Source organism: Petromyzon marinus, chromosome 68 (genome assembly GCF_048934315.1).
Source record: "Petromyzon marinus isolate PM22_M1 ecotype Great Lakes invasive population chromosome 68, UKy_Petmar_22M1.pri1.0, whole genome shotgun sequence".
In the NCBI taxonomy this organism is placed as follows: Eukaryota; Metazoa; Chordata; class Hyperoartia; order Petromyzontiformes; family Petromyzontidae; genus Petromyzon; species Petromyzon marinus.
Window position 1 is genome coordinate 8,842,925 of NC_133734.1, and position 26,860 is coordinate 8,869,784.

The window sequence follows — 26,860 nt, forward strand, 5'->3', positions numbered from 1 at the left end:
AAGGTATAGCTATGTTTGACTATATATGCACAACAGTAAATTACCACTGCCCATATACACTACTGCAATACCTCGACGCGAGGTTCAGCGAGGTTGGAGTCGCGTACGGGACCATCGTTCGGAAAGGGAGTGGTAAAGAGTGCAGACTGCGAGAGAACGACTCATCCTGGGATTTTAGGAAAAGTGGCAACAGCTGATCAGTGATTCATGGTGATGTAGCAATCTCAGTCTCAGTGAAGGATCTTCCCCGGGGAGTCGGGTGTCACCTGCACTGGAAGGTGGGGCTTGCTGTCGTTTTATCACGCAGAATCTATTGTGCTGCTGCACGTGATTCACCACTCGTTTAGTCAGCCTCTCTACCCCGCACTGTGGGAAGTAATGGTGACTCAGTGAGGATTCTGGATCTGAGTCGTGCGTCCTAAGAGCACCGAGTGTGACCAACTCAGAGAACAGACAATTTACATATTCGTGCACACAAACATACACACACAATACAACTACCCCCCATATATGTTCCAACAGAATGTTGGGGCAAATGCTGTTCGTGAACGACTGTAAGATTGGCTGAGGTGGAGGAAGGATATCTCCTGAGGGTAAATGGCCGAGGGGAACTGTGTCAAAAGGGGTGTATTTATTTAACTAATGATTCTACAGTACACGGGACTGTCATACAGTTAGAGCATAAGAACCGCAAGAAAAATAAATAAGTAAATTAACACGGGATAGTTCTTTGAGCCTCCTGCTCAGAAGTGGGGGTCCTGTTGCTGTGAATTCGGATAGGGCAGTGCTCCTGCGATGTGATTTTCTGTGCAAGAAACATACTGTACTCCTGTATAGTACTTCGCTGTTTAAACCGTGTAGTCTATTTCCTAAATTCGGCCCCTTATCAATTTGTGTAGTGTAAGATTATCACACTTAAAAATGGTCCAGTCATAAAAACTATTTAATAATAATCACAAAACGGGGAACAACCACAAAGCGCGGCTCACCTCAACTCGAACCGTAGCTCTGGAGCGCCCCCCTTGTTTACCATGACATCAAAGGTAAGTTTGTCTGCACGCGTAACATACCTGTAAACCCATACGGTTTACCCGGATTCTTGCACAGGGAAATTTAGTTTTCAGGTCCATACGGTGTACAGCCGTTTCAATGTGGGCAACATTTTTTGTGTCTATTTGTTTGTGTTTTTTTCCCTTGGGATGGGACTTTGTTGGATGAACGTTGAGATTTATAAGGGAGCACGGGGTTGCCAATAAGGTCTGAATTGGTCTGTAATAAAGTAGCCACTGATAAGTGGTTGACAGATATACGGTTACAACACAACACTTGTACTGTACTCTTTGCTTCTTTCAGTAAAATCACGTAGTTAGTTTCTAACTGCTTAGTTTCTACCTACGTGACTTTACCGAAAGAACCAAAGAGTATGGATTCCTGCAGTCAGGAAAGCTTCAAATCAAGACTTGTACAGTACTTCAAACATTCAAACTGAAACATCTGAACCTCTGCTATGTACTGTACTTAATTCAAAAATGACAATTCTCAAACACCTGAACCCCCTTGAGATTTGGGGGGAGGTGCTGGGGGCTGTCTTCATGGTTACAGGGCGAGTGGCACTACCGGTTTGTGGTGGACGATTTAATTTTGTACTTGTTTGATAGATTTCGCCAGTCGCCTCCACCTGTGGAGCTGTCCACTTTATTTTCTGTGTTGTTTGTGTGAAAGTACAAAGCTCCCTTGAAGATCATCATCATCACGATCCATGGGCAGATAGCCCGTAGGTGTCAACTGCACATTTCGTCATTTGTTTCCCCATTCTTACGTCTTGTGCTAATCTCCTCAAGTAGTGCCAAATCTTTCCGGCACCAACCTCTTCATGATGTCATCGTCAAGTCATTCTCTGTTAAGTCTTCCTCTCTTTCCTGTTCCTTCCATTTTTCCGAACAACCGACATTACATTTTCCTGCTGTTGTTCATCCCACATAATGTCCAAATAGTGCCAGTTTCTTTCTCATCGCTGCCTGCAATCGGTCTTCTTCTGTGCAACCTTTGTTCTTGCTTCTACGTTGGTCAGTCTTTGCGTCCAGCTTAGATGCAGTATCATTCTGTTGCAATACAGTTCGAGTGTCAATATCTTATCTTTGTTAGTCTTTTTCAATCTCCAAGTCTCGCAAGAATACAAAGCTGTGCTGAAAACGCATGTTCTTAAGATGTTCAGCCTGGTCTTGCAGCCGATTTACCTGCTTCTCAAAATGTTATTGAATCCTGCCATTCCTCCTTTTGCCTTTGTGATCCTCGCTCTTCTTTTGTCTTTCAGGGAGTCGTTTTCCCATGTCAGTCGACTTCCCAAATATTCAAATTAATTTACATTCTCAATCTTGCCACTATCTATTATTACTTCTTGCTCAACGCCCTCCATTCCGACACCATTGACTGTCTTTTCCACGTTAATCCTCAGTCCTGCATCCTTTCCTGACTTATTCCACGTAAGAAGACTTCCCTGCAGTACTATTACGCAGCTTTCTTCCATCGGATCTATGTCGTCCGCGAATCTCAGGTTATTTATTCTTTCACCTCTTATATATTTCCCTCCTCTCTCCCTTTTGTGACCCCTAAGTAACCTCAGTCGTATAAAGCACCAATGTGATGAAGAAAAGAGACCAGAGATAAACAAAAAAGTATGTTGGATATGTACATTCTGTTAAGTCACTTATTTGAATCTACATAATTCAGTCAAGAACAGCATACAGTACAAGCTGTCTCTCCAGCCATGGGGAAACAACCATCTGAGGATCCAACCAATACCTTTACTTTGACATACATAGTAGGGGTTACCAAAAAGATTTCCAAAATCTTAAACAAACACAAGATCCAGGTTCGTTTCAACACAGTACACAAAATCCGTGATTTGATCCCATCTGTAAAGGATGTGATTCCTGATATGCAATACCCGGGTATCTACAAACTGAGTTGTGGCTGCGGCAGCAGTTACATTGAGGAAACGAAACAACGTCTCGGACCACGTTCATGAACACAATTCAGATCTGAAACACGGTAGGACCAATACCTTTGCTGTTGCTGATCATTGTTTTAACAAAGTGGGCTCACACGAAATTTACTTTTCCAAGACGAAGGTACTCTGCAAACCCACCGGCTATTATCAGAGATTTGTTCATGAAGTCATCCAGATATATAAACACAGACACAACTTGAACCGAGAAGATGGGTACAAACTGAGCAATCATTGGAAGGACGTTATTAACCAGGTAAAGTCTTATCTGACAGTGATGTTTACATCCTACCTGCCTATGTCAGCTGTTATTTCCGACTCTCTGTGTCTTTCTCTCTCTGTGCATCTCTTTCCGATCTCTACTCCAGTGACCCGGGTGCTGCCGTGGGGTCCACTTTCTGCCCCGCCTCCTTCCCTCCCCTTCTCTCTCCTTCCATGCAGCTGATCTCTCCAGTGCTGCTGCCGTGGTCCACTTTACTCCAGTGACCCAGGGCTGCCGCGGGGTCCACTTTCTGCCACGCCTCCTCCCCCCCTCTTCTCTCTCCCCCCCTACTGCCGAGGCCTACTATATAACCTCGTGCCACGGCAGATCTCTCGCCTACTTCAGCAGTTTTTTCTTGCTGTCGTTGTCCCACCTGATGACGATTGTTTGTGTTGTGATCGAAACGTCGTGCAAAGTATAGTATAGTACACAGTTTGAATATGTTGGGTACATAATGAGTCATGTATATGATTTCGATTGTTCAGCTGATGTATATATTAACCTATTTCGATGACGTATGCGTATGTCATCGGTTTTTCGTGAGATTCCATTCTGATGACATTACGTGCACAAAGCACATCTCTCATGATCGTCGAGGAACCAGAGGCAAGCGGGAAAGCATCAGTCAGGTGGTGATTAGCTGGCTTCACCAACGATTACCAAATCTATAAATATATGTGTCAATAAACCTGCTACCACCCGACACAGCCAATTAGTAAGGTTTTTCACATAAATAAAACACGCTAATTCGTTAATAGTACAGCACACCGGTGTGATGAAAAGCCAAGCCACAACATTTATAATCTGAGTACGACGTTTCACCACTAATTACAACTAGCTTCATCATTTATATATTTACGGGTTCTAACCCCCCCCCCCCCCCAAATGTGTTATTGAGGATATTGGTCGTGAAAGCCAACGTGTTAAACTTATTACCAAATGTCTGCACTCCTCTATGTATGTTAAGATGTCTTTAGTCAATGAATGTTTGTATGTGTGCATGTGGGAAGAATTTGGTCGACCCGCATAAAGCCTGCGCTTGAAACGGCGCTACACTCCATGCCATACAGAAGGGACAGACGATTTTAGTCCACACTTTGCAATACGGAGTTCTCCTGGCAGAGCCAGCTTGGGGCACGGCATCTGCTCGGCTCCTTCGGGAAGTGGGCTTCACAACATTCGAGCGGTCCCACCAACCCTCAGCTCCACAGTGCGGGATTACAGGCCACGTGCATAGCCACCACTGATATCAAGATGTCAAACTGCTACCGCCCAGCCACAGAGAAACGAGGAAACTCACCCAAACGTGGGCCCAAACATCCCAGCACAGTAAAGTGATGTTCAGATTTAATGTTTTTATTCATCACCACACACACATGGACCCTTGACCCACAATAAAATAGTATTCCAATTCACAGGTAACCCAGAACACAATCAAGTAATTTGTGTTAAAGTCAATTTGTTTAACCAGGTGAGAACTCAAGAGACCAGGATGAGTCTCGGCTGCAAGAGTGATTGCTGCTGCTTTTGCTGCTTCTACTGCTGATGGTGAACATTCTGTTGCTGCTGAAAATGCTACTATTATTATTGATGCTGTTGGTACTACTCCTGATGCTAACGATGATGATGCTAATGATGGAGCTACCACTGCTGATGCTGTTGGTCCTGCTGCTACTACTAATTCTGCTGCAGATGACACTTCTGCTGATGCTGATGATGATCGAGTTGAGTTGAATTTGAGTTTAACGAGGTGAGAACTCAGGAGATCAGGATGAGTTTCGTTGACAAGAGTGACCTGGGTCACAAAAATGAAAAAAATCAAAACAAGTCAAACCCATGCCAGCAATGAAGCAAATAGAAATCTCACCCAGAGTCCCGAGCACAATGTGATTAGCGTTCACACAAGTACACAACTGGTACGATATAAGCAATGCGTCTCAAATCATCTACGCATTGCTAAACAGCCTCAGACTCGAGATTGGGTTCACACCGGATTGGTGTCTCACGTTAAGGAGGGGTGCCGCGGTGGCTAGGAGATGTTAAGTCCCTCGCCTGGTATGCAGGAGGTCGTGGGTTAGATTACTACCGTGACAGCTGCTGTATATTTGGAGTTCGCGTTGTCATTATCCCTGTAATAACACACAGTGTCTGTGTTATTAATGCGTGTTTAGACAATATTAGTCGTGTTGTAGTGTAAGGTAAATCGTCACTCGAGATATATATCAGACTTTATTAAATAACAGACTTCAAAGTCAAGAGACAGTTCCAATTTTTGTCAGCAGAGGAAGGCGTTATCCCATGAATCAAAGGTTGTGGCTGGAGGTCAGAAGATAATTCAGACATTCAGCAAAACCAACCTTTATTACAGAAGATATTGGTGGCGAAAGCCCTCCTACTAGGTTTTAAAATGGCTTCTTTCTCTCTTAGCCCTGTAAAATAAACCTAGTTTGTGTGGGTGGAGGAGTCACTCAAACCCTGGTTATGACAAACATGTCATAGTGATGCCATCCCATTCCCACCCCATTCCCACCCCGGGTTTATCGCCCAACGAGCGAGTGACCGCGAGGGGGACGGCGCGCGTCACCCCGTAGTGTCACGTGACGCGTGTTCCCAGCACGCCCGCGGTGGAGCTCCGCCCCCTCGGCGTTGAGCGCCACGCGGCGTGCGGTGCGAGGGACGATGGCGTCAGAGAGAACCTTAAATCCCCCCACTCCCCCCCCCCCCACAGTGCGCTAACCACCGCACCACAGCTCAACCGCACACTACACACATGCCCCTATATACACTAAAGACAAAGATTCACCGCGTAGCCTTAACAGACTGTTGGGGCAAGTTCTGTAAGTAGCGAGTAGCAACTATGAAGGCTGGCACTGTGACACACGAGGGGGTGGGTGGCAAGCACAATGTCCAGACACACACAAAGACAAAGACACACACAGACACAGGCACAATAACAAAGACACATAAAGTCATAAACACACCAACCCACTCACCCAGACAAATATCCCACGTATATCCTTAACAGACTGTTGGGCCAAGTGTTGTCAGCGACCACCTATGAAGGCCGGCACGGCACACAAGGGGGTGGGTGGACAATACCACGACTGACCCGCCTTTGTCTCCCCAGTGGCGATGTTTCCAGACCACACCAGGAACTCATTTGAGGCTGAGTCGACCCTAGGGGAGACCCAGGACCGAATCAGATAATCGGCAATGGTGTTGGCGAACGGGTCATGGGCCTCCCGTAGGTCGACTCAGCCCCAAATTAGTTCCTGGTGCGGTGTGTAAACGTTACCACTGGGGAGACAAAGGCGGGTCAGTCGTGGTGTTGGCCACCCACCCCCTCGAGTGCCGTGTCAGCCTTCTGAGGCGTTTTCTGACAGCACTTGCACCAACAGTCTGTTTAGGCTATGTTTAGGCGTTGTGCCCGTTTCTCTACGCTGCTCACACTCCATGCTCTCAGGACACACGACTCAGATCCAGAATCCTCACTGAGTCATCATCACCACCCCACACACGCAGTGCGGGGTAGAGAGGCTGACTAAACGCGTGGTGGATGCAGTGCAGCAGCTCCATGGAGTCAGCGCGGTAAAACGACAGCAGCCCCGCCTCCCAATGCAGGTGACACCCGACTCTCCGGGGAGGATCCCTCACCGGCACTGAGGTCTCTACACCACCATGACGCATTGAGCAGCAGTTGTTATATTTATATAAAACCCAGGATGAGTCGTTCCTTCCCAGCCAGCACTCGTCACCAAGCCCTTTCCGTGCGATCGTCCCGTACGCGACTCCAACCACACAGCCCCAGGCCGCACCCCCCACGTCCACCTCCCAGTAGTGCTGACCCGACGAGAAGCTCTCTGAGCACAGGGCTTGTGACCAGCCATCAAAGCGGTGTGGGTGATCGGGGCGACGCTGGGAGACAGCGGTCAGCGTCACCGTCCTGAGGTCCGAGGAAATCTGGAGGTTGTTGTGGGCCGAGTTTGAGTCCAGAGTCGGTGAGCGTCCATCTGCAGTAACGATAATCACAGTAGCCGTGGTAACAACAGCACTACTATAACAATATCACTCGTGCACTAACACGCACGTACACTACATTAGAGCAATTCATAATGAGCATTGTTACACAACATAATGCATAGCTAGTGGTGTGATAACATGTAATGACACTTTGTCAGTCCACTGCTGGGTGAGGAACTCCATACACCGTGTGGTTCGTGGGGAATTGTGACCATACTACACCACGCCGGTCACTGCGTGTTGGTGAAGGCAGGCGGCACAACTGGCGAGAGCACAGAAGTACAGCACAGCGGTGCGTTTGTCTGCACTGCCATCTGCTGCCCCGCCACGTGACCCCGCAGCCTGTAGCACCTGCTAGGCAGGGTGGTGACTGCACTCGTGTGTGTGTGTGATAGTGTAGTGATGTACACTCGTGTGTGTGTGATAGTGTAGTGATGTACACTAGTGTGTGTGTGTGATAGTGTAGTGATGTACACTCGTGTGTGTGTGTGTGATAGTGTAGTGATGTACACTCGTGTGTGTGTGTGATAGTGCAGTGATGTACACTCGTGTGTGTGTGATAGTGTAGTGATGTACACTCGTTTGTGTGATAGTGTAGTGATGTACACTCGTGTGTGTGTGTGTGATAATGTAATGATGTACACTCGTGTGTGTGTGTGATAGTGTAGTGATGTACACTGGTGTGTATGTGTGATAATGTAGTGATGTACACTCGTGTGTGTGTGATAGTGTAGTGATGTGCACTCGTGTGTGTGTGATAGTGTAGTGATGTACTCTGATATTCTTCGGTCTTTCTGTGAAGTCACGTGGATAGGTTCAAAGAAAAAATAAACTACAACGTTTCGATCGCAGTGCAAGCAATCGTCATCAGGGGAAAAAATTGCAGAAAAGCTCCTGAGGCAGGAAGTTTTAAAGGTATGATGTGGGTGTAGTCCAAGGGTCATAAGCGAAGTGGGCGGGGCTAGTGATGTTAAAGTGAGAAATTAGCATGTCAATGCAATATCGGAGAGCTGCCTCCACTACGACGAAGCTGCGGAGGTGGCCGTTGTATTGTGAGAGATTAGCATGTCAATGTAAGATCGCAGAGCCACCGCCACATTGAGGAAAACGTGCAACGGTGGCTGTGTTAGTGTGAGACATTTAACCTGTTAATGTAAATACATTTAACCTGTTAATGCAAGACTAGAGATTCGAAAATAACTACTAACATCGGAAAGGTAGGATGGAAACATCACAGCCAGTTATGACTTAAACTGGTTAATAACGTCCTTCCAATGATTGTTCAGTTTGTGCCCATCCTCTGGGTTGAAATTGTGTCTGTGTCTATATATATGGATGGCTTCATGAACGAATCTATGTTGATAGCTAGTGGGCTTGCAAAGTACCTTCGTCTTAGAAAATGAATTTCGTGTGAGCCCACCGCATTGAAAGAATGATCAGCCATGGCCGAGGTATTGGTCCGACCATGTTTCAGATGTGATTTATGTTCACGAACACGGTCCGAGACACGTCGCTTAGTTTCCCCAATGTAACTACTGCCGCAGACTAACTTATTTTGCTGACGCCGGGGTATTGCATGTCAGGGATCACATCCTTCACAGATGGGATCAGCTCTCGAATTTTATGTACTGTGAAAATACGAACCTGGATTTTGTGTTTGCCCATGATTTTGGAAATATTTGTATTGACCCCTGCTATGTATGGCAAGGTGATGGTTTTGATTGGGTCCTCAGATGGTTCTTTCCCAACGGTTGGGGTGATAGCTTTACTGATTGTGTAGTCTGAATATCCAATCATCTTGAGAGCTTGGTGTACGTGTTCCAGTTCACTGGCTAGGTGATGATGGTCGGATATACATCGAGCTCTATGGTGTAGAGTTTTGATGAGGGAATTCTTCCGGGAAGGATGGTGGTAGTCAGATTTTAGGTAGGCATCCTTATGGATGGCTTTCCTGTAGACAGAGTGTCCCATTGAGCCATCTGGTCTCCTTTCGATTAAAACATCTAAAAATGGGAACTTGCCATTCTTTTCCACCTGCATGGTGAATTTGATGGCTAGGTGTATGGAATTTATGTGTTTCAGGAATTGGTTCAGAGCTGGTCGGCCATGTGGCCAATATTCGCTTATGACCCTTGGGCTACACCCATTTCAAACTTTTTAAACATCCTGCCTCAGCAGCTTTCCCGCTTTTTTCTCCTGATGATGATTGCTTGTGTTACGATCGAAACGTCGCAGTTTTTTGTTATTTTATTGTAATTTTACTTGAACCTATCTACGTTACTTTACCGAAAGACCAAAGAATATAAATGCATGCAGTCACGGCAGCTTTAAGTCATGATGTGCTCTCGTGTGTGTGATAGTGTAGTGATGTACACTCGTGTGTGTGTGTTAGTGTAGTGATATACACTCGTGTGTGTGTGTGTGATAGTGTAGTAACGTACACTCGTGTGTGTGTGATAGTATAGTGATGTACACTCGTGTGTGTGTAGGTGATAGTGTAGTGATGTACACTAGTGTGTGTGTGTGATAGTGTAGTGATGTACACTCGTGTGTGTGTGTATGTGATAGTGTAGTGATGTACACTAGTGTGTGATAATGTAGTGATGCACACTGTGTGTGTGATAATGTAGTGATGTACACTCGTTTGTGTGTGATAATGTAGTGATGTACACTGTGTGTGTGTGTGATAGTGTAGTGATGTACACTTTGTGTGTGATAGTGTAGTGATGTACACTGTGTGTGTGTGATAGTGTAGTGATGTACACTCGTGTGTGGGTGATAGTGTAGTGATGTACACTCGTGTGTGTGTGTATGTGATAGTGTAGTGATGTACACTAGTGTGTTTGTGATAGTGTAGTGATGTACACTCGTGTGTGTGTGTGTGATAGTGTAGTGATGTACACTCATGTGTGATAGTGTAGTGATGTACACTCGTGTGTGTGTGATAGTGTAGTGATGTACACTCGTGTGTGTGTGAGAGTGTAGTGATGTACACTCGTGTGTGTGTGATAGTGTAGAGATGTACACTCGTGTGTTTGTGATAGTGTAGTGATGCACACTCGTGTGTGTATGTGTGATAGTGTAGTGATGTACACTCGTGTGTGTGTGGTAGTGTAGTGATGTACACTCGTGTGTGTGTGATAGTGTAGTGATGTACACTCGTGTGTGTGTGAGAGTGTAGTGATGTACACTGTGTGTGTGATAATGTAGTGATGTACACTCGTGTGTGTGTTTGGTAGTGTAGTGATGTACACTCGTGTGTGTGTGTAATAGTGGAGTGATGTACACTCGTTTGCGTGTATGTGATAGTGTAATGATGTACACTCGTCTGTGTGTGTGATAGTGTAGTGATGTACACTCTGTGTGTGTGATAATGTAGTGATGTACACTCTGTGTGTGTGATAGTGTAGTGATGTACACTCTGTGTGTGTGATAGTGTAGTGATGTACACTCGTGTGTGTGTGATAGTGTAGTGATGTACACTCGTGTGTGTGTGTGATAATGTAGTGATGTGCATTGTGTGTGTGATAGTGTAGTGATGTACACTCGTGTGTGTGTGTGATAATGCAGTGATGTACACTCGTGTGTGTGTTTGGTAGTGTAGTGATGTACACTTGTGTGTGTGTGTGTGTTTGGTAGTGTAGTGATGTACACTCGTGTGTGTATGTGTGATAGTGTAGTGATGTATACTCGTGTGTGTGTGTAATATTGGAGTTATGTACACTCGTTTGCGTGTGTGTGGTAGTATAGTGATGTACACTCGTGTGTGTGTGATAGTGTAGTGATGTACACTCTGTGTGTGTGTGTGGTAGTGTAGTGATGTACACTCGTGTGTGTGTCTGCTATACATAAACATTGATACATGGTTGTGGGGAGCGGTAGCGCAGTGCTTAGCGCAGTGATCCGAATTTGATTCTTGCTCACGGCAAACATAATTGACGATTATTGAAATCGGTCGTGGGTCTCCCCTAGGTCGAATGAGCCCCAAATTAGTACCAACTGCGGTGTGTAAACATCGCTACTGGGGAGACAATGGCGGTCGGGTGTGGTGCTGGCCACCCACCCTCATGTGACGTGCCGGCCTTCATAGGAGCTCGCTAACAGCATTTGCCCCAACCCTCTGTTAAGGCTACACGAGGGATCTCTGTCTACATCAACGAATCGGTAGATATTGATAAGTGTTCTTTAGTAATTAACTTTTCGCACGTGTGGTGATTTACACGGGCAACTCATGTTATGCCCTGGTCTGGCTGTCTAATTAAACCTAAAGTTGCCTTTGATTCTGAGAGCTTCAGGCTGTAACACTGAACCCCACGAATCCTCAATGTGTCTGTATCTCGTTGCCTCAAGTATGAATAATGAAACCTAAACATCTTAGCCGTAGCATGTGTGTGTGTGTGTCAAGGACTCACACACAGAATAGCAATAGCATCCTCACTCAATCATACACACGTGTAGTGTTCATAGAGCTCATGCAATAGTGGTTTTTATAGATACATCTATAGTAATTTGCCTTTTTTCCTAGAAAGTGATTTATACGGTCAACCAAGGTCAAGTCCTTGGCTACCTGTCTGATAAAACTCTGAATATTAACACAGAATCCTAAAGGCGCCTTTGATTCTGAGAGCTTTAGGCATTAAGACTGAACACTAAGAATTCTAACTGTGTCTGAGTCTGGATATCGCAAGCCCTTCATAAAGCACCGGTGCAAGCCCCTACCTTGAAAACTGTCTGCGAGTCGTAAAGAACTTCTCAACATATGTACAGTGATAGCCCAGTCTGGCTCTGTGAGCCTCAGGTATTAACATTGAACCCCAATAATCCTTTAGGTGCCTTAGTAGGGATATAGCAGCCTCAAGCATTATTAATGAATAATGAGACTCATTAGACTGCCTTGGTCTGGTTATGGGCATACAGAATTAACAATGCAACCTACTGTATGCATGCCAACGGTGATGTAGTCTGGCTCGAGATGATGACATCCATCACGGAGAAGACTGATACTCGTAGATTAATCTGCTACAATGGTTACTTTGGCCAACAGCATTCTCACTGGATAATGCACACGTGCAATATCAATGGAGTTCATGTAGTAGTGAAATACACTAGTGTGTGTGCTATATATTACTGTCTAATGAATAAATTATAGTCGTAATGTTTATCTTTGCATGTGCAGTGCGGTGATAGGCAAGATTGACCGAGGTTATGCCTTAGTCTGGCTCTGTGAGCCTAAGCTGTTAACTGGGGAACCTAGGACTCATAAAAGTTCCTTAGTTTGACTCTCTGTGCATCAAACTTAACATGAAGCCTAAGACTCCTAAAAGTGTCTTCGTCTGGATGTATGATCCTTGGGTATTAACAATCAACCATAACATTCCTAAAATTACCTTGATCTCGTTTGAAAAAGCCATAAGCTTCATCATTGAACCGTACGAATCCCGCAGGCTGCCTTTGTTTCCGTGGTGCTGATGTTTGCAAGACGTACTAGGTACTCATTAAGGCTGAGTCGCGACCTAGAAGAGGTCCAACATTGGTTCTGAATTCAGCCATGGCCGTGAATCACGTGTAAGTGGCCATGCTTGTAGACCAGTGCACAAACCATCCCATATTAATTGGAGGTTCACTCTCGCTCATGCACACAGCCATACACCTACAATTAGCATGGTTGGCGATGTACGGTGTGAAAGAAGTCCAAGATACATGCATAAAGACACTATTACAAAGGCAAAGATACCCCAGTATAGCCTTAACAGACTGTTGGGGCAAGTGCTGTTAGCGAGCACCTATGAAGACCATCACAGCACATGAGGGGGTGGGTGGCCAACACCACGTCCAACCGCTTTTGCCTCCCTCTTGTCTATGTTTACACACCGCACCAGATACTCATTTGTTTGTATGTTGAACCTCTTTCGCACCGCACATAGCCAACCGTGTATTTACGGCTGATTTTACCTAGAAGAGGCCCAGGAACTGTTCAGATAATGTTGGCCATGAGCGGAAATCTAACTCGAGCGGCTGGATTTGTAGCGCAGTATGCCATCCGCGAGACTACCACCTTCCACACACTCCAATTCATCGATACATATGTAGTTACATGGAACGGGTAACTATGGCGCGTAGTGCTGGTTGCTGGCAGAGAAGGGGATCTGCTGTTGTAGCAGCCCTGTCTGTCAGCAGGTCACGTGAAAAGCCGGAGAAAGGTAAGTGGGGCAAAGGTGACAGAGGGGCACGTAAGGTAATAGCCGAGATCCTTCTAGTAGGTTCCAGAAGACGGCCGTGGCCGATGGAGGAACGAGGCCACGCTGGGTGGTTAAAAGGGGGACCCTGAGCAAGGGTCGAGGCTGTTGGTTGGAGTGGAACCCGTCGCGCTGCAGGATTCTTCGTCACCGTCTTCACCTCCGCTTCGTCGTTGGTCCGGCAGCCTGTTAACTGCCCTGACCATAGCGTAGTTACTCCCTGTCCCTGTAAAGGCTATAATAGAGTGCCTCCTACTATTAGTGTCTCTGAGTGACTCATTACACATATATACAGACACGATTACAAACGCAATGACATACACGCACACGTGGCAAGAGTCCGGGTTACTCACACATGAACGGCAGTAGGCTGACGCCAGCTCCCAGCTGTACGCTGATCGGGGCAATGTCTTCTTTGCTGGGAGATGAGTGTGGAGCTGCCTTCTGAGCATTTCTCCTATGACAGCAGAACCAGCAGTGACTCACACAGAACGTGTCTTACACAGCATCAAGACGCACAGCATCATCACACACAGCATCATCACACACAGCATCATCACACACAGCATCATCACACTACACCATCACACGCAACATCATCACAATGAATAATCACACAGCATCATCATGTACAGCATCATAACACAAAGCATAATCACACACAGCCTCATTATACAGACCGTGTTTTACACAGAATCATTACACGCAGCATCATCACACGCAGCATCATCATCACCCACAGCATCATCACGTAGCCCATTTTAAATGTGCGAGTTCATGATGAGTCCATACCGGTTTGTCTCCTTCAGGTGAACCTGCAGGAGTCAGACACAGGGGGCGCGAGTCAGTTCACCTCCAGCCACGTTAACCACACGGTGATTGGTAGACGCGATGAGCTGGGCTGCGCTCAGCCATTCGCGTATCCCGGTGTTGTTGGATGTAAACATGGCAAAGCCGTGGACTCGTTTGGACTCGATGGTTCTCATCAGCAAAGCCTCTCAAACCGTTGCCACGGCCAATAGGCGTACGTGGCACTCGACATCGAGAGGCGGTGATTGTGAACCAACATTGGAAATAATGATCCACTGCTGAGGGTGTGTGTGTCTTTGTCGTGTCCGTGTGGGTATCCGTTTGCTTGTCTTTGTCTTGTGCGTGAGTGCGTGCAACGTGAGTGTGTGTGTGTGTTGAATTGTAGTGACTTGTTGCGCCTCTTTCAACAAGCAAAACAGGATCAGGACTCAAGGTAAGTGAAAAGAAAACTGATTTTTTTCTATTTCTTTTACTTCATCTTTTGTTTAATTTACTATACAATTATTTTACAATGTTAAGTGAAAATGTACAGTATTTCTTCTTATTTATGAGTTTAACAATGCTTCAATTTTTTGTTGAACCATAACACATTTCATGACACCGACTGTTTGGGCATTTAAATAGGGTACATTGTTGTGTTCTGACTTGTGAACTGTTCGACTTTGCGAACATGCCTGGGAAAGAATTGTATTTGTAAGTCGAGTACTGCCCTGGCTCGGCGAGAGCTCTACCTGCAGGAACGTGAGCGAGTCCCTCTCCTCCTGCAGAGCGCGCAGGCGCGTGGCTGCTGCCTGGAGCTCGCTGATCTCGCGCTCGTAATGAGCGATGTTCTCCTCGATATGAGACAGCAGCTCGCGCCCCTTCACGTCCACGCGATCCAGAGCTGCCCTCTCGTCCTCATCCAGCGTCACCCTCATGCGGATGAACTCACCTGAGATGCGAGCCTTGGTCTGGACCATGCATTCCTGCAGGGGTGTGGGATGGATGCAATCAATGCATATTCAATGCTATAAATACCAATGTCACATTGTTTTCTGGCTACTCCAAACCTCGTTTGCCTTGCCTCCAGATTATATCTCTGCACTCACATCTCATTGAACAGGTCAATATCTTTTACATATCTAGTTCCTTCACATCTATAATAAAGTAAGTAAGTAAGATAAAAAGTATAATTGGATTCTTCTGAGGAAATAAACACAACATAAAGTGAAACATTAAATTGTAAATCGAAACATTATTTTTCCATACAGTCCCATTATATGGCCTAAGATGCATTCCTAAAGCAAATGTCCCCACCCAAAACATACAAAAAACGTTCAATACAACTGAGATATTCTATGCACAAATACGGAGTAACATAACGACTAAGAATTTACAAAAAATTACCTGTTATTAAAACTACCTCACGTTACTGGAATGTCCATGCTGCTCAGCATAGGCTTGCCTCTCTACGCTCCCTTCACCGCTTCAAATCACTCCTAGCTCAGACTACACACTTCAGCTGCTGTACCTGGACCCAACCCTTATTGCTTTTATTTTTTGCATTTCCCTGATGTTTTTTTTTTTATTAATTCGATCGAACAAAGACGGCCACTGCATCGCACGCATTCATGTGCACTTCTGCGGCCGTCTGGAACGTTCTTCCTCCCAATATTAGGAGGCCACTGGAGCTTTGCACTTTTAAATAATCTAGATTGAAAACTCATTTCTGTAGAACTACTTTTTGTGTTTAGTTTGTTGTCTTTCCCCCGCACCTCCGATTAGCACGATTGGCATAATACAATCATGTTTACTTCACATCGCGCTCATCTGTTCCTCACCATTAATTAACCTTTTTTTGTTGCAATAAGCTTTTTGTTCATTTTGTTAAAATTGTTAATGCTTTTTCTTTATGATGTATTTTCTTCCTGTGGCTCTGACGCATTTTTTGACGATGTTGCCTGTCCCTCCCCAAATATCAGCGCTATATCGTTTTTGTTATATGCTTGATGCATCAAGGATGTCCCTTGCAAAATAACTGGGTAACACGCTAAGTGGGATTTTCTGTGTAACAATTAATATTCAGGGCCATATCACCACGCAGGGCAGTCAAGGCAGGATAGCTACCTTCTCTGTAGACCAAACCTGGAGATATGTCAGTCAGCCTAGATTTATCAAATTTGTGCAGTATATTGTTACAAATTAATCCCTGCCACCTGAACACAGATGCCAATTACTGGGCTGTCCAAGTCAAACCTGGGTAGTTGTCAACTCTAAGTGGAGGTGTAATGATTAGGGAGTTGCATTTTGAGTGAGATATGTATATTTGGTGCGTATACTGAATCAATCTTGCTGTAATAATGCACTCCCAGAAGACCGTGGATACTGAGAAATATGTATTTTAGGTGGAGAGACAAATTTATACTGTAAAAAAATAACCTTGATCCATTTTCTTATTTATATTCTCTGCAACAAATCTAATAATTATGTTAGTGTTGTTTATTGTGATTTGAAACCTAACTATGACCTATATCATTATACCTCCTTTTCCAGTACCAAAATATAATAATAGGGTTTTTCCCCTTTTTTTAGCTGTACGCCTTTTGCGTCATCTGGTCGAGCACCAATTGGGTCGAGGCTCAAAAGAAAGCCGTCCCTTGGTGTAGACCAATCAGTTTCAAGGACAATGCATATATTATCATACAGTGTGTTTTTTCGTTTGCATTTTGACTGCAAGTATTGTGGTTAATGCAGACATGAATCCTCACAAAACGGTTTCAGTGTTGTTGCCAGAAAAAAGGGGAAAACCCTATTATTATACGACCTATATCTTTACGAGAGGATCCTTCCCTATGAACATCGGGAAGTACACCAACATTGACTCCAGAAAGCCTGACTCTGATGTTGAGCCACTGGGTGTGGAAACCAGTCCAGAGCTTGCATGTACTGAATAAATAATTTTGAAACGATGCACTCCCACGTCGTGGGGCTGATAGGATGTATACATTTTTCTCATGATTTTAAAACAGAGGCACATATTTGATGGAGACCTATTATCGGCGTATCTGGTTATATTACTAATTTTCTCCACAACATGGAGAAGCGGGAGGTGAGTTCTCGAACAACGCTCTTGCTTTACAGGTTGATCGGTCTACATTCCCACCTTCACCTATTGTCATGAGCTTTGGGTGATGACCGAAAAGATGAAATCGCGGATACAAGGAACCGAAATGAGGTTTCTCCGCAGGGTTGCTGGGCTCACTCTCCGCAATCGGGTGAGGAGCTCGGTAATCTGGGAAAGCCTCAGAGTCGAGCCCTTGCTCCTCCGGATCGAGAGGAGCCATTTGAGGTGGTTTGGCACCTGGTAAGGATGCCCCCCGGTAGACTCCTCCTGGAACTCTACCAGGAACGTTCTAGTGGGCAAAAACCACGGAGCCAGCCCAGGACACGCTGGCGGGACTTTGTCACTTGGCTAGCCTAGGAATGTTTATTGAATAGCATTCAACAGCCGGTTTCCTGTCATATTTTATCGTCATCTTTACTCGTTTAACGTCGAGTTTTTAATTCAATACAATCGTTGCTCCATACTGCGTTATTTTATCTCACTCATTGCAAGTCTTCTTTGGTTCTTTCGGTAAAGTCACGTAGAATGAGAATGAAATAATAAATTGATAAAATAAAATAACACAATAAAATTCTCACGACGTTTTGGCCACAACACAAGCGGCCTTCATCAGGTGAAGGGACGAGACTGTCTGGAGGACAGCGCTGGAGCGAAAAAGCCACGCTCAGATCGCGACCTTTAAGCTGTGTGAGAAGAAACAAAGCGCCTTGACAAAGGAATTAGCATAAAATTTAGCATTGAAATGGCTGAGTGATTAGCTTGTGACTGGTCACAGAAATGGCTATGTTAAAGTTAAAGCATACACATCGCATAGGCACCCCTTGACAAAGGAATTAGCATAGAATTTAGCATCCTTGCAGTCACGAAAGCTTTAAATCGAAATTCATTGCAAGTCATTGGAGTTATCCTGCAAAGTGCTTTGATGTCTCACGAGATAAACTGTTTTTGTTACGTAAAACGTTGCATTAAAAAATTACATTTCAACCACCCATAAACCATAAAAATGCAATATCCTGAACAGTTATTACACACTGACTCAAGCCTAACAGAGTTCACTTGAATTTATGGAGTTGTCCCCACAGGGAGCGTCATTAACTCCACTCAGGGTGAAGGTCACGGGGACACGGAGGCCACTCGCGGTACCTGCACGTCCTTGCGTGTGGCCTCCATCTGTCCCACGGACGCCTCTGCCTCCCTCCTCTTCTCCTCCACCGCTCGCATCTCCTCACCGACCCCACTCTGCAAGAGACGAAGTCACCAGAGGAGACTCCATTCCCTGAGCGTCCCGTCTCAGACCCACTCCATACGGAGCCCTCCACAGTGACGGCTCTGAATTGCCGACCAAAAGGGTGGTGAGGAAGTCAGCCTGGACTCACTTAAAAATGTTTAAAAGGCAAGACACCTGTTGCCAGAGAATCAACCCACAGTGATGTTTGTTGTATGATATGTTTCTATTACTCCCAGGTGATGTATCAGAATCAGGATATGTAATTATACTGGAGGAATCCGATGAGCTGTAAAGCTCTTTTTCACAGATGTCCAGTTGGGGTGGGTAAGAACGCTACAACAACAAACAATACAGAAACATAATAGTAGTGCAAACTACAAGAAAGGTGAACAAATCACTCAATAACATACACATACAATCAAGCCATCCCCATCCTACCAGGTATTAATTCATTTTGCAGAAGCGACCTGGCCACAAATGATAACTCATCAAAGTGGTTTATCACGTGGAAATGTATAGCAGCCAATTAGTCTCAATGTGTGTGTGTTTTTTTCTTCTGCACCTCAGTGGTTCTCACTGTCGGCACGTGGGCCTCACCTTCCGTGTCTGATGCTCGTCCTTCAGCGTGTCGGCATCATGCCCTCTGTGTTCTCCAGCGATGGCGCAGACTGTGCAGATGAGGCTCACGTCTTGCTTGCAGTAGAACTTGAGCTCCTCATTGTGCGTCTTGCACTTGCGTGCTTCAGGGTTCACATCTGGTGAAACAAGGACGTGATCCTTCAACTTCGCCCTCTCCAGGTGAGGCGCGAGGTGCTCAGTGCAGAAGGACGTCTCGCACTTGAGGCAGGTCTTCACTGCAGGCGTCTGGCCTTCTGGGCAGTTATCACAGAAAACAACACCACCATCAGCAGCAGCAGCCATGGTCTCAGTCACTCGCAGCTGCTCCATGAGGTTGGGGATCGTCACGTTCCTGGTCAGCTGGGGTCGTCGAGGGAAGGTCTTGTGGCACTGCGGGCAGCAGTAGGAGTCTACCTCCTTCCAGGCGTCCTCCAGGCAATGGAGGCAGAACGAGTGGCCGCAGCTGAGCGTGGAGGGGCAGTCAAACGTGTCCAGGCAGATGGGGCAGGTCAACTCACGGTGCACGTTCTCAGCGGCGGGAGCTGCGCTCGCCATGACCCAAGGCTGCACCCAAAGTTAGTAGCTCCCTGTCGCTCGGACAATTTTATATTTCAACAAAAAAATAGTTTTACGTTTATAATCTCTTGAGATGTTGATTATCCTTGACGAGTTGTGTTCTGTGCGCAGCTCACACGGCGGAGGCGAGCAGGGAAATGAAATGACTTCACCTGCAGTTAAGTTATAAATACCTCGAGACACGCCCTGGAATGTTCCACAACGCGGCAGAGCTCACCTGTGTAGACGTGGCGTTACAGTCACGCACTGTGTTATGTTTGTACAACAAAACCCAGCAGTAGCAGCCAGGGACACAGCGATAATGGTTTGTCCCACAGGCTGCTTGACCGGCTAGGGTCATGCTGTGTGCATTGCCACAGTGGAACCGCACCTTGAACAAACATTCTGATGTAATCGTCTTCAACCTTTGTCAACTAATATTTTAGCTACTGGCTTCATGCTTCCTCTGTTCATCTGTCAATTTTTTTTTTCAGTTCATGTATTCCTAGGATACCGTTTAATTCTAGGTGGATGGTGGTTGTATGTAGGGCTGAACGATTAATCGATTTCAAATCGCAATTTGAAACAATGCGATTAGGAAATAGCAAAGGCTGCGATTTTTTGCGATTTGAAAAATCCTATTACTCTCTTATTGGAATTGTTTCATTTTGTATTATTGTAACTTTATTTATTTAACTTAACAATTGTTCTATGTTGAAACATTTTAATAAATACATGTTGGAAGCAATTAATATAATTAAAGTTCTCATTCTTGCATTAGAATATATAAAGAGCAGTTCATATGTTGATGGTATCACGTGGTATTGCTCCATCACGTGTTTTAAATCCATTACATAGTGAATATTGAACTGAAGCTTGACTTCAATTTTTTTTTATCGCAAATCAAATCGCAATATCTGTCAGAAAAATCGCAATTCGATATTTTCCCCAAATCGTTCAGCCCTAGTTGTATGTATGTTGATCTTCTTTCACAACGTCGATAGGCAATAGTACTAATCAAACGTGTGTGAGTGTGTGCGTTTCTGGGTGAGTGTATGGGTTAGTGTGTAGGTGTTTGGATGAGTGAGTGGGTATTTGATGAGTGGGTGGGTATGAATGTTGAACTTCTTTCACACTGTATGTAGTCACTCTCGCTTATCGGAGGTGAGAGTGGGTGGTGGTTGTGGCGGCTGAGTGAGTTGGAGGGAAGGTGGGAGGGTGATTGGGTGGGAGGGTGGGAGGGTGGGAGGCGAGGCAGTTTGGGTGGCAGATTGCGTGCTGGGTGGACGAGCTGGCAGGGAGGAAGGGAAAGTGAAAGCGATGGAGGGCGGGAGGAAGGGTGGCTGGGAGGGCGTGCGGTTGCGTGGTTGGGTCACTGGGTGGATGGACTCACGCATTACCACAGCGAACAGCCTCTGGCTAAATAAACATCGTCATTCATTTCAGCTTATTATGACTATCACTGTGCGCATTCCTATTATGCATTTTAAAATATATATAGCTCAACCTTTAAAATTGTCATTACCTAAACTCAAAAAAGTATTCACTACCTATTCTAGTCAATGGTAAGATTTTACATCCTGGACTCGCTGAGTTTGGCCAATTCTATGATTTTTTTTTTTAACCAGTTAAGGCCCACTGAGTTACATAGCTCATTTTTTTTTAAAGCGACCTGGCAACGATTGAAAGCTCAACAAAGTAGCTTTTCACGTGGACATTTCCTAAGCAAAAACTCTAAACGCGTGATGTTGATTCTAAATGTCGAGGGGAAACCGGAGGAAGCAGATTAAAATCCACAAGAAAGCGGAGAGAGAGACACGCAAACTCGAAATATACAGCAGCAGCAGGCATCAGTCAGGGTCGGGATCGAACCCACGACCTCCTGTGCAGCAGGCGAGGTAGTTAACATCTCCTAGCTGCCGTGATGATGATGAGAGAGAGAGACACGCAGACTCCAACTATACAGCAGCAGGCATAACCAGGCGAGACAGTTAAAATCTTTGCCACGGTGGCATTACTGCACGCTAAATCGCACAATCCAAACCCCGCATCGATCGAGGGGAACGTGCACAATACCCGCGCGTGCACATGGGGTGAGGGCTCGCGGATGAACATCGCTGGAAAGGATGGGACACAGGGGGTGAGGATCCTCCTCGTCTAAGCAGCCTCAAGGAGCGTGCTGTCGCGGGGTGGAGGGGAGAGAGATCGCCTGCAGGGGGGGGAGAGACGCCTGCAGGGTCAGGTTCACGGTGCACGTGGCTGGGAAAGTTCCTCTCGGAGTTTTATTTATTTATTTCACGGGAGTTCGCCTGAATTCACTTTCACTCGGAGCTCAGTTAAAAGGGAAAAAAACCTATTACCATATCTTGTTACTGGAAAAGGATGTCTCATAATGTAAATGCTCACCCCGAGCCCTCAATACTCTGATAGTGCGCTGTTTCTGAGTTGTACGCCTTTTAGTGTCATCTGGTCGAACACCAGTGGAGACTAGGCTCTAAGAAAAGCCATCTCGGGTGTGGACCAATCAAATTCAAGGACAGTGCCAATATCATTATCAGAGTTGTCTCTTTTGTTTGCATTTTGACTGCTCGTTTTGTGGTTATTGCAAACATGATGCCTTGTATAAAGGTGTCAGTTTTTGTGCCAGTTAAAAGGATAAAAACCTATTACTAAATCTTGTTACTGGCAAAGGAGGTCTCATAATGTAAACAGCATCATGCAGTTCTAAAGAAAAAGTATTTTCAATCTGGATGATTTAAAAGTGCATAGCTCCAGTGGCTTCCTAATATCAGGAGGAAGAGCGCTCCAGACGGCCGCAGACACGCTTCTGAAAGCACGCGATGCGGTGACCGTCTTTGTTTGATGGTTAGCCAAAAGCCGCTGCGAGGGTGATCTGAGTTTGCGTGATAGTTCATGCTCCTTGATGAGAGCAGCAAGGCATTGTGGTTCATTTGTGGCAAGCACTTTCTGTGTGTAATGAGTGCAGTCTTATAATGTCTTTGTTCAGCAACCGAAATCCAATGCAGCTCAACGAGCACCAGACGGACATGGTCGGATGTTGGAGTACCCTTCAACGCACGTGCCAAATAATTTGAGCCTGTTAGTGTTGTTGTATGCATACTTATCCATTTTACTGCTAATCCTGCTATGAAAGAGGGAATAAAGTCCCCTGGTGATATTAATAATTTGCACAAAATAGCCGCGTTGTGGAGAGTATTTGTAACAAAAACAGATAAGCATCCTTCATATAGCTGTCTACATAAAGCAAATACAGTGGTACCCCGGAGATCGAACTTAATTCGTTCCAGAAGGCCATTCGAACACCGATTTGATCGAACACCGAATTAATTTTCCCCATAAGAATTAATGCAAATTACATTAATTGGTTCCAGACACAAGAAATATCTCATTATAAAGCATTTAATCACGAAGATTACAGTAATTACGGGCATAAAATAGAACAAAACAACAAGAAACACAATAAAGGGAATAAATTAATAAATATAAATGGAATAAATGCAATAAATGAACATTGAACTTCACTTTGCCTGCAGTAAGGAGAGTTGATGGCTTGAGTAGAAGGAGGTGGTGGTGTTATTGTTTGGAAGGGGGAGTCCCCTTCCACAATAGCGTCGGGTTACTGCCGTTCTGGCGTTCTTTCTCTTTTGTACCTCTTTTCTGACACTAACTGTGGGTCACTTGAACCCTTTCTGACTAGCAACTTATCTAAAGAGGTTACCATACGGTAAAACCTTTCTCTGGGCAAGCGTCACGCATGCTGCTGACCATACGCGTCTCAGCCGTGTCCTGGTTCTTTCAATTCGCAATTGCCCGTCGACCTCCGAATTTCGTTAGGAAATATCGCGTCCGAAAAGCGAATTTGTTCGAGTTCTGGTGCATTCGATCTCCGAGGTTCTACTGTATATATAATGTACACATCCCATCAGCCCCAATACCTGGGAGTGCATCATTTCGGAAGTGTTGATACAGTGAAAGCAAACTCTGGATCGATTCATGGTTCTGAACAATTTGTCACGTTAACTTCTACTGCAATGGATGGAAGCGTTCTCTTCTTAGACACACGCATTGCTGCTTTTCATTGTCAAATTCGGTTTTCCAATGGCACTCCCACAAGCTCTCCCCCACACTCGGTCATATTTCAAAAAGCGTGACTGTTAAATCACGCGATATGACACGAGAAATTCGTGATGAATAAGGAACGGGCGAAATGTTCGTTCCATTGTAACAAATGAGTCCAATCGTTGCTTCTCTGAGGCACAATTAGGACGCATAGTGTGCAGTGTTATTACCCGAGGCTCATATCCAGACTTTCTTAGCATTTTTAGGATTTAGTAATCAAACTTGAGGCTGTTTAATCTAGACTCAGGCATCTTTAATAATTATTAGTGTTCAGTTTTTTTATAACTTGAGCTCACAGATCCAGACTAAGGTATATATGCACAAGAGTAAACTACCACTGCCCATATACACGACTGCAACACCTCGACGTCAATACGTCACAAACGAGTGTAATTCATTATTACATGAGCGTCATTCGCACTACACGTGTGTATTATGGAATGAAGGTGCTGTTCCTATCCTGCTTGTGTGTGGAGGCAGTCGCCCTCCAACAACAGCAGAGGGCGGAGGAGCGACGCTCACAACAATGAGCGGAGCGCCGGGTGGCTAAAGCACAGCAGATTGGCACAGTAGGGGGCACAGGTGGTGCATCAGCCAGTCGTCTCAGTCAGTCGACCCGTGGCACCTGCTGGGTCTGCCCCGTGACCTCCTGCCAGCGGGCGTTCGACACTTCACGTGGCCTCAAGGTGCACATGGCCTGGCACAAGCGTCGTCGTGACGTCACTGCCACTTAGTGGCGAATGGCGGTTGTTGTTGTTGTTGTACGCACACATACGCTACGGCACTGCTGCTGCGATCCACTGCCACACACACCACCTCAAATCTCGCAAAGCCGAGCAGGTGTTGGGCCTGGGTAGGCCTCTCATGGGCGGCCACCATGCGTAGCAGGTGCTATAGGCTGCAGGGCTACGTGGCAGGCAGCAGATGGCATTGCAGACAAATACATTGCTGTACAGTACTCCTATGCTCTCAACAACTGGGCTGCCTGCAGAGTGCTATTGTTATTGTTGTGCTTTTTTAACCTTTATTACACGGGTACTGTGATTATCATTACTACAGATGGATGCTCATCGACTCGATTTAACACAAAATAACCTGTATTATGGACGATATTGTTCGCGAGCACCTACATGTGAAAACTGATTACCAAATCTCTGCGCTCCTCTATGTATGTTAAGATGTCTTTAGTCAATGAATGTTTGTGTGTGTGCACGTTGCAAGAAATTGGAGGACCCGGAGAAAAGCTACATCCTAAACCGGCACTACACCAAATCCCATACAGAAGGTACAGACGATTTTAGCCCACACTTTGAAGATGTAGGGAGTTCTCCTCGGCTCCTTCAGGAAGTGAGCTTCAGTACATTCGAGGGGTCCCACCAACCCTCATCTCTACAGTGCGGGATTACAGGCCACGTGCATAGCCACCACTGATATCAAGATGTGAAACTGCCACCGACAACTTTTGATCTAAAGCTTTCGTGACTGCAGGGAGTCATATTCTTGTTTCTTTCGGTAAAGTCACGTAGAAGGGACACAATAAAATAATAAAATATAAAACAATAAAATAAAATTTTGATTTAAAGCTTTCGTGACTGCAGTAATTCATATTCTTAGTTTTTTCGGTAAAGTCACGTTGAAGAGAAACAACAAAATAATAAAATATATATAACAATAAAAACATTCTCACGACGTTTCGACCATAACTCAAACGGTCATCTTCAGGTGTGTTGGTTTGCATAAATTTCTTTTTCAACGGCGCATTTATTTATTTATAAAAAACGTTAGCGTCACGCGCAGCGATTTGGCAGTTTGCCCAGGACTAGTCCATCTATATTTTGAAAAGAGGAGGGGGGAGACGAATTTATTTTTAATGTATGCTGTCTGAAAGCCACTGTAAGCGTGAACAATCAATTAAGAACTGAAATGGTTTATCAAATCTTTCCAATGATTGCTAAGATAGAATCCATCTTCTCGGTTGAAATTGTCTCTGTGCTTGTATATGTGGATAGCCTCATGAACGAATCTCTCATGGAAGCCAGATGGCTTACAAAGAACCTCTGTCTTGGAAAAGTCAATGGCATGTGAGCCTACTGAATTAGAACAATGATCTGCTACGGCCGAGGTGTTGGTCCTACCGTGTTTAAGGTCTGCTTTTCAAAATATAGATGGACTAGTCCTGGGCAAACTGCCAAATCGCTGCGCATGACGCTAACGTTTTTTATAAATAAATAAATGCCCCGTTTAAAAATAAATTTATGCAAACCAACACACCTGAAGATGACCGTTTGAGTTATGGTCGAAACGTCGTGAGAATTTTTTTTATTGTTTTATATATATTTATTATTTTGTTGTTTCTCTTCAACGTGACTTTACAGAAAAAAACTAAGAATATAACAATAAAATTGTCACGACGTTTCGACTGCAACACAAGCAATCATCATCAGGTGTGAAAACCACAACAAAAACATTTGAACACAAAGCAGACCTGAAACACGGTAGGACCAACACCTCGGCCGTGGCAGATCACTGTTATAATTCAGTAGGTTCACATGACATTGACTTCTCCAAGACAGAGGATCTCTGCAAGCCATCTGGCTACCATGAGACATTCGTTCGTGAGGCTATCCACATATACAAACTGAGACAACTTCAACCGAGAAGATGGATTCTGGCTTAGCAATCATTGGAAGGATTTGATAAACCATTTCGGGTCTTAATTAATTGTTTACGCTTACGGTGGCTTTCATACCGCATCCATTATTTTTCGTCTCCCCCCTCCTCTTTTCCGAACATAGATGGACTCGTCCATCTGAACAAACTGCCAAATCGCTCTCCGTGGTGCTAACGTTAAAAATAACCACTACTTTTTTCAAATTTTCTT

At 45.1% G+C, this 26,860-nt stretch overlaps 1 protein-coding gene across 1 annotated transcript; it reads right to left on the reverse strand.

Annotated features, from left to right (window-relative positions):
- Positions 1–6,419: 6,419 nt before the first annotated feature.
- On the reverse strand, positions 6,420–19,883 carry LOC142906666 (tripartite motif-containing protein 14-like). Its single transcript, XM_076054942.1, has 6 exons — positions 19,264–19,883; positions 18,555–18,677; positions 15,067–15,333; positions 14,318–14,340; positions 13,879–13,982; positions 6,420–7,279 (listed from the first exon to the last, which is right to left on the reverse strand). Exons 1-6 carry the CDS (start codon positions 19,837–19,839, stop codon positions 6,729–6,731), a joined length of 1,644 nt encoding a protein of 547 aa, XP_075911057.1. The 5' UTR covers positions 19,840–19,883; the 3' UTR covers positions 6,420–6,728.
- Positions 19,884–26,860: the final 6,977 nt, after the last annotated feature.